Source organism: Channa argus, chromosome 12 (assembly GCF_033026475.1).
Source record: "Channa argus isolate prfri chromosome 12, Channa argus male v1.0, whole genome shotgun sequence".
Taxonomy (NCBI): domain Eukaryota; kingdom Metazoa; phylum Chordata; class Actinopteri; order Anabantiformes; family Channidae; genus Channa; species Channa argus.
The window spans coordinates 1,665,615-1,679,443 of NC_090208.1; the positions used below are offsets into that span (position 1 = coordinate 1,665,615).

General features: G+C 41.5%; 1 protein-coding gene across 2 annotated transcripts in view; it reads left to right on the forward strand.

Annotated features, from left to right (window-relative positions):
- Positions 1 to 1,849: 1,849 nt before the first annotated feature.
- LOC137136946 (hemicentin-1-like) overlaps positions 1,850 to 13,829 on the forward strand; it is a 104,582-nt gene continuing 92,602 nt past the window's right edge. Inside the window, exons 1-4 of one of the 2 annotated variants that reach the window (XM_067522759.1) lie at positions 1,850 to 6,768; positions 8,507 to 9,022; positions 9,251 to 9,577; positions 10,923 to 11,249. In XM_067522759.1, coding sequence (XP_067378860.1) covers positions 8,899 to 9,022; positions 9,251 to 9,577; positions 10,923 to 11,249 — 778 coding nt within the window. In that variant the 5' untranslated portion in view covers positions 1,850 to 6,768; positions 8,507 to 8,898. The remainder of the gene's footprint in view (positions 6,769 to 8,506; positions 9,023 to 9,250; positions 9,578 to 10,922; positions 11,250 to 13,829) is intronic. The other variant, XM_067522760.1, reaches the window with a different exon arrangement.

The window sequence follows — 13,829 nt, forward strand, 5'->3', positions numbered from 1 at the left end:
CTCTCATTGACACACATGTATTCTGTCTTGCTGCGGCTAAGCTTCATTCCTCTGTTTTCCAGAGCAGACCTCCACCTCTCTAGATTTTCCTCCACCTGCTCCCTGCTCTCACTACAAATCACAATGTCATCTGCAAACATCATAGTCCATGGAGACTCTTGTCTAACCTCATCTGTCAGCCTGTCCATCACCAGAGCAAACAAGAAGGGGCTCAGAGCTGATCCTTGATGCAGACCCACCTCCACCTTGAACTCCTACACCTACAGCACCTCACCACTGTCTTACAGCTCTCATACATGTCCTGCACCACTCTAACATACTTCTCTGCCACTCCAGACGTCCTCATACAATACCACAGCTCCTCTCTCTGCACCCTGTCATACGCTTTCTCTAAATCTACGAAGACACAATGCAACTCCCTCTGACCTTCTCTGTACTTCTCCATCAGCATCCTCAAAGCAAATACTGCATCTGTTGGACTCTTTCTAAGCATGAAACCATATTGCTGCTCACAAATGTTCACCTCTGCCCTTAGCTTAGCTTCCAACCCTAACCCTTTGTTCATAAAGAGCTGTGTGAAGTTTAGACAACAGCTCAGAGTCAATTCCAGGTATTCAAGAAGTGTGACAGTCTGAGACTGATAAAAACTGTCATATGTTCAGTGTGAGCATAAAACAGAGATTCTAAGTATTGACAATTTTCTCCAGAGTGAGACCTCTGTCAGAGTTCAGAGGATCTAAACCTACAAGTTTATTAATAATAATTAAAACCTTTATTGTCATTGCACACACAGTTACATACAATGAAATTTAGTCGAGCAGCTCCCAACAATGCACTTTTAAATACAAGCAAAAAGTATCACAGTTGGTAGATCTACAGCTCACCGACTATAGAGTCCGAGTTTCGCGCCCTGTTCTTTCTGACCACATGTCAAAGTGTCTCTGGGCAAGACAGTGAACCCCCAACAGCCCATCCCCAGCCCGGTAGAAATTGCATTAAGAAGGGCATCCAGTGTAAAAACTGCCAAATCAACATGCAGACATATGATCCGCTGTGGCGACCTTGAACTCACGGGTTAAACCAGAAGGACAAAAAAAACAAACGTCACACGCACACATTGCATGTTACCATGAGAATTAGAGTTGCCAATTTGAAATCACTCTTTCAAGGTTAATGGTCTAGACGACCCTGGGAAAAAACTGTAATTTAGTCAGTTTTTCAGACTCCTGATACTCCTGTACTACCTGCCAGAGGGCAGAAGGTTAAAGGGCAGGGTTTGATGTGTCCAGCAGAACCAGGCTCAAGGTGGGTGGCCATTTGTAGGGGTAACTGTAGTGGATTACAATTATTATTAAATCGTATTCATTAGGGGCCAAAGACAATATTTCACAAAAATGTTACCATTTAATGGGAGTACGACATTGTGCATATGACATTTAAAACACTGGTTAAAAAGCTGAGCATTTTTTAACACATTTATTAGTTTAACTTCAACAATATTAGAAGAAGTGGTTTGGGCCATCTGCTAAAGTGTTCCACAGAGTTGTAGGGTTAGCTCTGACATCTGATAGGCTGCTATAATCATGTGACACAGAAGACCATCTAAAATATGGCTTGGTTAGTTTTCACACATAAATTTAATGCTTAAAAAACTCAGAAGTGAAAACAAAGTGTTTGCAAAGAGAAAAGAAGTGTCCGATCAAAACTGAGTCCATCAGTGACTAATGAGGAACTAGAGAAGAGAGAAATGCTGCCTAAGTGTGTGTGTGTGTGTGTGTGTGTAAATAGCTGATAAGCTGCTTGATGCTGACACAAACTACAGATGATAGTAGCTGTCTTATCCAAATAGGGACACATATACATAACCAGTGTCACCTCTACACTACAGTGTGTTTGTATAAAGCTGTTTGACCTGAAGCAGGTCAAAAGGCTTCAAATAAACCACCTCCTTCAGCTAAAAGTGAAACTAAAGTGTCAGTAGATTAGAACCATTGTGAACCTGCAGTTAGTTTAGGAAGAAGCTGATTTAAGGAGGATTTGTTGCAGTTTTAGCAGGAAGATGAAGATGTTTGTGGAGTTTGTGATCTTCATACACGGTAAGAGAAACTTCCTTTGTCCCACACAACTGACTTTAGTGGACTGTCTGCAGTCATCTGGAATGGAAGCACAGCCTTTGTCATCTGAAGTAACTGCAGCTCTGTGGCTGCTGATGAAGCTTCAGAAAAGAAACATACATATATCTGATCTGTGGGAAGCAACAACTGTTTTTGAAGCAGAAATGGGACAAGCTGCTGGAAACATCCAGAAAATGGGGAAAGTAGATGATCTATTGAAGAATGAAGGTCAGGGACATTGATCAGAGGGGACACAGAGAACCAGTCAGCTTTGATACAAGTCCCAAAAGGACTAAATCTGACCATCCGTCCAACTGTTATCCCAGCTGTCAGTGACTGAGGGGGGGGTCCACCCTGGACAGGTCTCCAGTCTGTCTCCGTGTCCACACAGACAGACACACACAGACAGACCACCATTCACTGTAGTTAAGTAGATTTTTCAGACCTCTGTACTTGAGTATTTCGTACTTTTCCTACATTTGAACACAAATAACTTTCTACTCGTTACCTCTTCAAAACAGGCTGCTTACTTGTTCTATTGTGTTTGAGGGGAAACATGGAGTGTTGTTCTTCAGCTCTGCTCGGCTGTTTCTCAGGAACAGTTCATCACACCAGCAGCTTCATGCAGTGTGTTATCTCAACAGTCCAGCTGTGTCCTAACGTTAGCTCAGTAACTACAGGACCCTCCCTACATGTTTGTATGAACATAGAATGAGTTTACTCTCCACATGTAGTTCAAACCACAGGGTCAGTGGTTCGACTCCCAGTCCAAGTGTCCCTGGGTAAGACACTGAACATCACAGTTGTCCCTAGTGTCTGCTGCTTGTTTGTAGGTCACTTTGGATAAAAGCGTCTGACTGTTGTCAGTAGTGTTGGTAGAAGAGAAACTGTAACACTGGTTAGTTTGTTTCCTATAGGGACTTTGTTCCAGTGTTTGTGTGTGTGTGTGTGTGTGTGTGTGTGTGTGCGCATACAGCCAGGGGCAGTTCTAGGGGGTGGCCACGGGGGCTTGTCCCCAACACAGCAGAATATTTTGCTTTATCAAACAAATGCTCTTAGAAATTCACTGCATAAAGACAAAGTCAGTGTTTTCCCCTGTTGGTTGTGGTTGTGGTCTCTGTCTAACGCACTTTAAAGCTCAGTTAGACCTGACAGTGAATAGTGGTGGATGAACATAGAAGAAGTTTCACTGCTTCTTTTTTGTTAAAACATTTAAACATCATGTCAACCTCACATGTAAGTCACTTTGGATAAAAGCTTATGACAAATCACTAAATGTAAATGTTAAATAGAATCATGACTAAAATGAAACAGATGACATCAGGGGGTCCCCCAGGAGTCTTAGTGTACAGCAGCAGAACTAGGAGCTGGTTCAGAGTGAATGAGCAGTTCTAACTATGAGCTTTATCAAAGAGGAAGGTTTTAAGCCTAGACTTAAAAGTAGAGAGGGAGTCTGCTTCCTGAATCTGAACTGGGAGCTGGTTCCACAGGAGAGGAGCTTGATAGCTGAAGGCTCTACCTCCCATTCTACCTTTGGAAATTCTGGGAACCACCAGCTTGAGGTTTTTAGGATATCAGGGGTGGAGATTTCAAGTACCAGGAACAAATACTTACATTTTAGTCATTGCCAATACTGAGTACTGTTACAACTGATTTCCTTCCAGTATGAGTTGCTGGACAGTAAATGCTCGTCCATCAACTAAGTAAATCCCACAACAGCAGCAATTGTCACGGATTCCTCTGACAAATCAAATATGGTGGTGACAGGTGTTTAATAAATGGAGCAACTTTTGCTGAAAATAACAAAAAGAAAAGGAAAAAAGAGAAACAAAGCACAGATTTAAGGTGAGATCCTGGTGGAGAAGTGTGGACAACATGGACTATAGAGTTTAAACAGGAATATGAAGGTAAAAGAACTTTGAAAAACATGGTGAACGTCATGTAACGTTCTAGTTATAAAACCCTCGTTGTTACAGATGTCAGTCGCAAATATTAGGTTTTCTTCTTGAGAAACATGAGGAAGATTGTTAGTAACTAGATCTTTAGATTCATTCAGCAGTAGTGTATGAGCCAAACAAGGGGGTTAGTTAGTTACTTTTTTTATGTAATGTGTGTTTGTGATGTGTCTATGTACTGATGATGTCTTTAGTGACATCATATGGCTTGATAGTTTGCCTTTGATGATTACCTTTAAGTTGTTGACCAGTGGTCAAGGAAACAATGCAATGCTAAGGGTTTGTTAAGGACAGATGCAGTTTTTAGCTCAGCTACTGAAGGGTGGAGACGTGACACAGTAACTAGAGCAAGGAAGGTGTGGACCGCAACAAGGTAGAAGAAAAGGGTTCTGTGTGTAGCTGTGGAGGCACACGGTTTCTTACCGAGTTCTACGAGTTCTGCAAGTCCTGTCAGTTCAGACATACTTTGGGAAACTTGTTTGATGAAACAGTGAGTGAACGTGCTTGTGAGATCACTGTGCTTAAAGTTGTATGTACAATTGATCCGTCATCGGCTAAGTTGAGAAGCAAGTACAATAAATGTTCAATGTTTTTCTAACAACGATCTCTGGAGTGAAGTATGTGCTGAAGAGTCAGGAGCGTCAGATTCGAGTAAGATCACCTCTACAAGTAGTATAACACTGAACGTGCGTGTAGAGCATCGTGACTGTTAGACAGTTAGACAGCCCTAACCCCCTCCTCCTCCCCTCCACGTGGTGGATGTCATGATGGTTCACTTATCAGTTAACAGTTAGATGGCAACCAAAACCCTAGGGGTGTGTGTGTGTGTGTGTGTGTGTGTGTGTGTGTGTGTCACCTGTCAGTCACGAGCCATGTGCTCGGGCACCCCCACTGCTACAGCTGCGATTGTTGCTGCTGCATTTAAAAAAACGACCTCGGTTATTATCATACGTGCTATTGCTGCTACTGCTCCTTACAATATCAAATATCTTTGGAAAAAATGGCATATTTTACAGGTGAGTGTTTTTCCAGGCTAAATGAGATTCTTCTAAATCTCTGGAACAACACTTCCTTTCTAACTTGTGTTGCCTGCTTTAAGCTGTGGACTTGTGAATTGTAACATGGAGATCATCTCCTCTGATTCACCACTTTCTTTTTCAGAGGGACAACTGTATCTAGTATCATACGCAGTGAGGCTGCAGAATCATTGACGAGATAATCAAGTTGTGCAGGAGTAACATTAAGGTTGAAAGATGATGATAATGAGGAAAGAATCAATTCTTTAAATTTGTTTACAGCTTTTTCACTTAAGCATCTGCTATAGTGGAATTTTTCCCTAACTGCTGTATAGTCCGTTATTGTAAATTCAAATGTTATTAAAAAATGGTCTTTGCTGTCCACTCACTGTATTTTCAGGAAGCTCAGTGTCCTCTCCACTTTCAGAGGAAGGGTCAGAGCCAAGTGGAGGACTCCAGTGAGCATTCTGTGTCAGACTCCCACTGGAAGCTTGTGTCTTATTCAGATGAGTCCTGCTGCTTGTTGCTAGATAAAGGCTGCATGAGCATTTCTAAAATGCCTCTTCATTTTTGCTGCTTTTCTCCTTCTCTGCTCACTGATGAAATGACCCCTCAGCCAAGCTGCAGGTTTATCTTTGGCTGTGAAAGGAGGCAGATGACACACATCCCTCAAAATGATTTAATGTTTGCTAGTTTGGAACAAGTGTGAAGTTCTTTAGGTCATTTATTTAAAAAACAGAAGCAAAATGTTGTTGTAGGATGATGTAATAGTTGTTTGTACGTGTACATTGTTGCCACTGAGGTGTCCAGAGGGTAGTAAATGTGAGGAGGCCACAAGGGTTAAAGCACATGGATCTGCAGTTCCTCTGATCTCCACCAGATGCTGCTCTGATCAAACTGACTGTACTGAAGTGAATGAGAAACTTCTCTCTACAAAGTCAGTGCAGTTTTTCCACAAGTTCAGCTTCCAGCAGATTCTCTGAACTTCTTCTCATGGGGCAGAATTAAAGAGCAAGTGCTGCACTAATTAAATACTAAGGATTAAAGCTTGTTGGTTTGTGGGTTAATGTCACAGCTGAATTACACAAACACACCAAAGTAGAAATAAACACATGCAGCCTCAAGTCTTCCAAAGATGTGGGGTTTCTGGACATTTTAGTGCAGAAATGTAGATTCAACCACTAATTTATTCAAACTTCTTCAGTAAAGACACTGTGATGAACAAACATGTATTTTTGCAGATTGTCGGTGCATTTTGTCTGGAAGCAGAGGCTGATGATGAAACGTGAGAGAAAATACAGTTTACAGCATCATCAGGTCCAGACTTTACTTTGAAATCAGATTTTCAGTTTCAGCAATGACTGTGTCCAGGATGTTAAAATAAAGTGATAAAAAGCAACAGATGTTATTCAGCTTTTTATTGTACAGTCCAGGTAAACACGTCCAAATGGGTGAAGCTGGTAGATCATTAACAGGTCCAAGGTCAAAAGTACAGGATGTACAAATGAGAATGAAAGCATGAAGCAGCAGTGACATGTCTGCAGGGATCAGAGATGGTTGCTAGTGGAACTGACACTGTGTCCACACAGACAGTATAACATGAGCAGCACGTCAGCAGAACTGATGTCCTGAAGCTGTTTGTGAAGATGAAGATGTTTGTGGTGTTTGTGATCCTCGTACACGGTAAGATCACCTTCCTCCCTCTGATCTGACTGATCCAACGTCTTTAATCTTGATTTGATTCCTCTTGAACTGATCCATGTGTTTGTTGGATGTGTCAGACTGTCCTCAGTTGTCTTCTTCAGGATTCTGTCCCTGTAGCTTCTTCATCTTCTCACAGCTTGTGTTCCCAGCAGTAACAATGATCCTTTGCTGTGGTCTTTTTGCTGACAGCAGCATCAGATGTGGATGGAAATGTTGGGTCTTCATTCAGACAAATGTTGAGTTTCCAGGCTGCTCACACTGCAGAGGACACATTCACTTTGTCCCAGTCCTTCAACACCTGTCCAACAACAACACCTTCACATCACTTCTTACAAGATTGAAACAAACCAAATCAAAGCTTTGATTTCTTCTCCTCACTGAGAGAAACACATGAAGTGTCTCCACATCTCCATCAGTCCTGTCTTTTCTCTGAGTATTAGTCCTCCTCCCGAAAACGCGATGGACAGATGGAAGGAAAAGATGTGAGGATAGAAGAGTTCAGCAGCAGTCATTTGAAGTGGATGGACTCAGAAAGAGAAATGCTCGAACTTTATTAATATGTTTGAAGTGATAAAAAGCTGATTTGGTGACAGAGTCCACATGAGCCTTAAAACTCAGTTCTGAATCACTCCAAGATTTCTGGTCTGTTTTAAAAACAGCTTGAACAAGTGCACTTTTAAGAGCTGCAGGGAAAAGCTGGTAACAATAGTTAAAACCTCATCAGACATTTTTAAAAAGGAGGTGGGAATTGGGTGAAGAGCACAGGTGGAAGACTTCAGTTTAGATAAAACCTTCAACCAGAACAAAACTGTCCAGTGTGTCTTCACATTGTCCACGTCTCTGTAATGGGACTGTGTGCTTGGCTGATGTCAGACCTGATGGTGGCTGTTTTCTTTTGGAAGTCCTCAGATTTAAGACCATCTGTGGTTCATATGGTTTTTGATTGGGTTGAAAATGTTCTCAGTTGTTTAAAAAGCAAAAACACACCAACATAGATATATTTCTGTGACCACAAACACACAATGATGCACAGGACTCACACAAGCTTGGAAAATGTGGAGTATGTCTGAAAACTCCCATCTATGGCATCATTATTGTAGCCCACTGTGAGCTGTGACCCACCGTGACTTACAAAAAGCCAATTGTGAGGTTTTCCAGCACTTTTAGCTAAAAACACAAAGAATTAAAGACATTTACATTCAGTTTTTGAGTGAATACATTTGTACATTATTTTACATGTACACACATATTAAATGTAGATATTTACAAATGTATGTACAGACACACAGACTGACACACATGTGGACAAATAATGAAGCTGCTATATTAACTTATGTCTTTGAGATTTTTACTTTGACCACTGATCCTCTCAAAGCTCCACCTGCTGATTCAGCAGGAAACATAACCCATAACTTTTATACAATGAACAAACATACACATTCATGTGTTAATGTGAAATACAAAGTGTGATATGGTATTTAAAAATCCCACTGAAAACCTCTAACCAGTTAGAACCAGGATCCTGAGTTGGTTCTGGTGTTTGTCAGTGTTGTTGGTGTTAAACTGTGGTGATGTGGTTTCAAAGCAGCCTGATCAGCTGCAGCGTCCAATCACAAACAGGACCAGGTTGGTTTCTGACTCACCTGAGGACGGACGATTAATAAGACATGAAATAAGGCTGCTGAGATGGACCCTCTCTGTCTGTGTGTCCTCACAGTTTCCCAGCATGTCTCAGCTGTGGACATGTATGAGGGGGACCAGTTTGTCCTGCTGCCCTGTGAGTTTTCCACTTTAGACATGAACAATCCAACAGTGATGTGGAGCCGCTCTGATCTCAGTCCTTCAACCGTCCACCAGCGTCAGCAGGAAGGTGATGAACTTAGAAACCAGAACCAGCTTTACAGCGGCCGAACATCGATGATGCCTGATGCTCTGGAAACTGGAGACCTCAGTCTGAATCTGACAGAACTGCAACTGTCTGACAGTGGAACCTACACCTGCTCTGTCAGAGATGGATTTGGACGACAATGGAGATTGACAGACGTACAGCTGCAGGTCAAAGGTCAGTGACAGGTCAGTGCTGTAGATACAGGTCAGAGGTCGGAGGTCATGTTGTTGTTCATGTTCTCCACAGAACGATTTCCATCCTGGGCCAAAGTTCTCCTGGTTCTCTTGGTTCTTCTGATTGTTGCTGGGGGTCTTTTAGTACATTTCCGTCACTATTTCATGTCAGGTATGTCTCTACTACTACATTACCCATAATGCTGATGGTTCACATCTTTACTCTTGTTGCTCCTTGACTGTTGAGACAGACTGAGAGTCAGGAACAAATCAGAACTAAACTGAGAATCAGTCACAATAAGTAGTTCCTGAGTGTCTTCATGGGACAGTGAGGTCCTGTTACCATCAGAGCTGCTGCTGCTGTCTGTCCACATGATGCTGTGCTTTGTTGTCCTCTCAGTTTACCAGGTGGAGGTGGATTCAGGGGTGGAGTCTGTCCTGCTGCCCTGTGAAACCACAGTTTGTCTGCCTGTAGACGCCAAAGTGGAGTGGAGAGACAGAGACTACAGGAAGGTCCATGTGTATCAGAACGGCTCTGACCAGCCTGCAGAACAGTTCTATTGTTACAAAGGTCAAACAGAGATGAAGAGAAACCTGCTAAAAACTGGAGACCTCAGTCTGACCCTGAAACACCCCACAGACAGAGACAGAGGAACTTTCACCTGCACCGTCTACAACAGGGAGGGAAACATCCTGATGAAGAAAAAGGTGGAGCTGCAGGTCAGAGGTCAGTTCAAAGATCAAACAAGTCAGTTCATTCTGCAGGACTTCAACACCTGCCACTGTTCATCACTGGGTGGACTTTGTTCAGTTGAGTCATGTGAAAGGATCCTCCACAGAGCAACATCTATCTAACAACTCAACCATCTCCATGACAATGGACCAACTGCTGCACTGATGAAGACAGTGAGATACAGTTGAAAGGTGCTGATGCAGCAGCATCAGTAAATGTCCTTTATCACAGCCAGTCAGTGTGTGAGGAAGAGAAAAAACATCAACTACAACAACTACAACATTACTAGTTTGTCTTGTACCAAGTTACGAATTTAAACAAAAGACATTTGGATTGTTCGATGTCTTTCAGGCTCCAGACTTAAAAGAAATAGTTGTGTTGAAATAATGAATCATTGTAACCAGACTCCTCATGTCACATGTTCTGGTTTACTTAGCATTATGTACAATCACAGCAGATACTTGGTATTTTCTACATAAATTACAAACTAATCAGATCAAACTTGCTGACTGTTAAAACAGAATATAGCAGATTCCAAAACACTATTACAGTAAATGGTCTGTAGGTGGCGCTCAGCTTCCACTCAGAGTTACAGCAGCCAGTGCATGTTACAGTCCCTACCACAATGTACTGAACCAGTATTACTGTATTTGTACACCAACAATGTACTGCAGTAGAACATATATCCAGTATTATTCAAACTTTCCCCAAACTTAAAGTTTCAAAGAACCTGAATATGTTGTAGTTCATGTGACTTTATCAGGTGACCACAGATAATTATTTACTATTAAATGACTCAACTTGTTCAGATGCCTCTGAAACCTTATTGTGCAGCTGCAGTGATAAGACACAGTCTGTAGAAACAAAGCGTCCAAACACTGAGCCTGCAGACACGTGAAAGACAATCATGTAGCAACATTTTGGGATCTCATCTGGGGCCAATCAGGTTGTAGGGGTGGAACTGGTAACTTTGGGAAATACTGTTCTCACTTTACAGGTCACAACATTCAAATACAAATAATATTCAAATTCTGAACATAACGATGTGTCTATTAATAGAAGAGAAAGATTAGAAATATGTTAATTCATTGTGATCATTTGCTGATGTTACATCATTAAAACACATGTGAATCTTGGTTTCTGTTCTCTGATTGTCCACAGTACTGACATTTCATAGTTGATGAGTCTTAAATTTCCTCTTGGATTTGAACTAGATAACAGTCATTGTCTTTCAGAGGCAAAACTTTGATTGAGTGTATGAAGTGAAATATGAAAGAAAACGTGTCCGAGCTGCTGCTGCTGTCTGTCCACATGATTTTGAGGTTTGTTGTCCTCTTAGTCCCACAGGTGGAGGTGGATTCAGGGGTGGAGTCTGTCGTCCTTCTGTGCAAAACCACAGTTCACCTGCCTGAAGACGTCAGAGTGGAGTGGAGGGACAGTGGCTACAGGAAGGTCCATGTGTATCAGAACGGCTCTGATCAACCTGGAGAACAGAACTGGTCTTACAAAGGTCGAACAGAGATGAAGACAAACCTGGTGGAAACTGGAGACCTCAGTCTGACCCTGAAATACCCCACAGATGGAGAAAAAGGAACCTACACCTGCACCGTGTACAACATGGAGGGAAATATCCTGATGAAGAAAAAGGTGGAGCTGCTGGTCAGAGGTCAGTTCAAAGATCAAACAAGTCAGTTCATTCTGCAGGACTTCAACACCTGCCACTGTTCATCACTGGGTGGACTTTGTTCAGTTGAGTCATGTGAAAGGATCCTCCACAGAGCAACATCTATCTAACAACTCAACCATCTCCATGACAATGGACCAACTGCTGCACTGATGAAGACAGTGAGATACAGTTGAAAGGTGCTGATGCAGCAGCATCAGTAAATGTCCTTTGTGAGGAAGAGAAAAAACATCAACTACAACAACTACAACATTACTAGTTTGTCTTGTACCAAGTTACGAATTTAAACAAAAGACATTTGGATTGTTCGATGTCTTTCAGGCTCCAGACTTAAAAGAAATAGTTCAATTCAATTCAATTCAACTTTATTTATATAGCGCCAATTTACAACAAAGTCATCTCAAGGCACTTTAAAGAATAAAGTCCAGACTACACAAGTATGTAGAAGCAACCCAACAAATCCCCCTTGAGCAAGCCATAGGCAACAGTGGAGAGGAAAAACTCCCTTTAATGGGAGAAACCTCCAGCAGAACCAGGCTCAGGGTGGGTGGCCATCTGCCTTGACCGGTTGGGGTGAGTGGAAAGTTGAGAAAGAAAAGAAAAAAGCAACGAAAGCAACAACAAAACAACAAGAAAAGCAACAACAAAACAACAAAAAAGCAACAACAAAGCATCGTACAGGTTGTAGGACATAGAATTAATGGTATACAGTGGTGACAAGTAAATGTATAGAGAAAAGCTAGTTCAGGTTGAGTGAGCAGTTTAACTATAAGCTTTATCAAAAAGGAAGGTTTTAAGCCTAGTCTTAAAAGTAGAGAGGGTGTCTGCTCCCCGAATTTGGATTGGAAGCTGGTTCCACAGGAGAGGAGCTTGATAGCTAAAGGCTCTGCCTCCCATTCTACTTTTGCAAACTCTGGGAACCACAAGTAGGCCTGTATTTTGGGAGTGGAGTGGTCTAATCGGGCGATACAGAACTATGAGATCTTTTAAATATGATGGAGCTTGACCATTAAGAGCTTTGTATGTAAGGAGGAGGGTTTTGAACTCTATCCTAGATTTTATGGGAAGCCAATGAAGAGAAGCTAGTGAAGGTGAAATATGATCTCTCTTTCCTAATCCAGTCAGCACTCTTGCTGCAGCATTTTGGATTAATTGAAGGCTTTTTAGGGAGTTATTAGGACACCCCAGAAGTAGGGAATTACAGTAGTCCAACCTAGAAGTAACAAATGCATGGACCAGTTTTTCGGCATCACTTTGAGACAGGATGCTTCTAATTTTAGCAATGTTCCGTAGGTGGAAGAAGGCTGTTCTAGAGATTTGTCTTATATGTGATGTAAATGCCAAATCCTGGTCAAAAATAACTCCAAGGTTCCTCACCGTAGTACTAGAGGCCAAAGTTATGTCATCTAAAGTAAATATATTGTTAGACAGCATATTTCTCATGTTTTTAGGCCCAAAGAGGATGATTTCAGTTTTGTCTGAATTTAGAAGTAGGAAATTGTAGGACATCCAGGTCTTTATGTCTTTTAGACATGCTTCAAGTTTGACTAATTGGTTAGTATCTTCTGGTTTCACAGATAAATAGAGCTGGGTATCATCTGCATAGCAGTGGAAGTTTATGGAATGTTTCCTAATAATTTTGCCTAAAGGTGACATGTACAGATTAAAAAGTATTGGTCCTAACACAGAGCCCTGTGGAACTCCATAGCTAACTTTGGTGCATAAAGAAGAGTCATCATTAACATGAACAAGTTGGAATCTGTCTGACAGATAAGATTTAAACCAATGTAATGTGGTTCCTTTAATCCCAAATCCATGTTCTAGTCTCTGTAATAAAATGTTGTGGTCAATGGTGTCAAATGCGGCACTAAGGTCTAGTAAGACGACTACGGACACAAGTCCATTATCTGAAGCGAGGAGAAGATCATTGGAGACTTTTACCAGTGCTGTTTCTGTACTGTGATGAGCTCTGAATCCTGACTGAAAGTCTTCATACAAATTATTCCTGTAAAGGTGATCACATAATTGTTTTGCAACTACTTTTTCAAGGATTTTAGAGATAAACGGGAGATTTGATATTGGTCTATAGTTGGCTAAATCACCTGGATCAAGACAGGGTTTTTTAAGTAATGGTTTGATTATAGCAACTTTATAAGCCTTTGGTACATAGCCAGTTTCTAAAGCTAGGTTAATCAAATCTAATATGAACGTGTCTATTAAAGGTAGAACATCTTTAAGCAATTTGGTTGGAACAGGGTCTAAAAGACATGTTGTTAGTTTTGAGGAGGCGATAGTTGAACTTAGCTCAGTGAGATCTATGGGTGAAAAACAGTCTAAGATGGATTGGGGCCTTATTGAGGATTCTAGAGCTGTTGTACATGAAGATCTATCTGTAATATTTGTAGGGAGGATCTGGTGAACCTTTTCCCTAATGGCTGCAATTTTATCAGTAAAGAAAGTCATAAAGTCATTGCTGCTCAAAGTTAAGGGAAAACTAGGCTCAACAGAACTATGGCTCTTAGTCAGCCTGGCTACAGTGCTGAACAGAAACCGGGGGTTGTT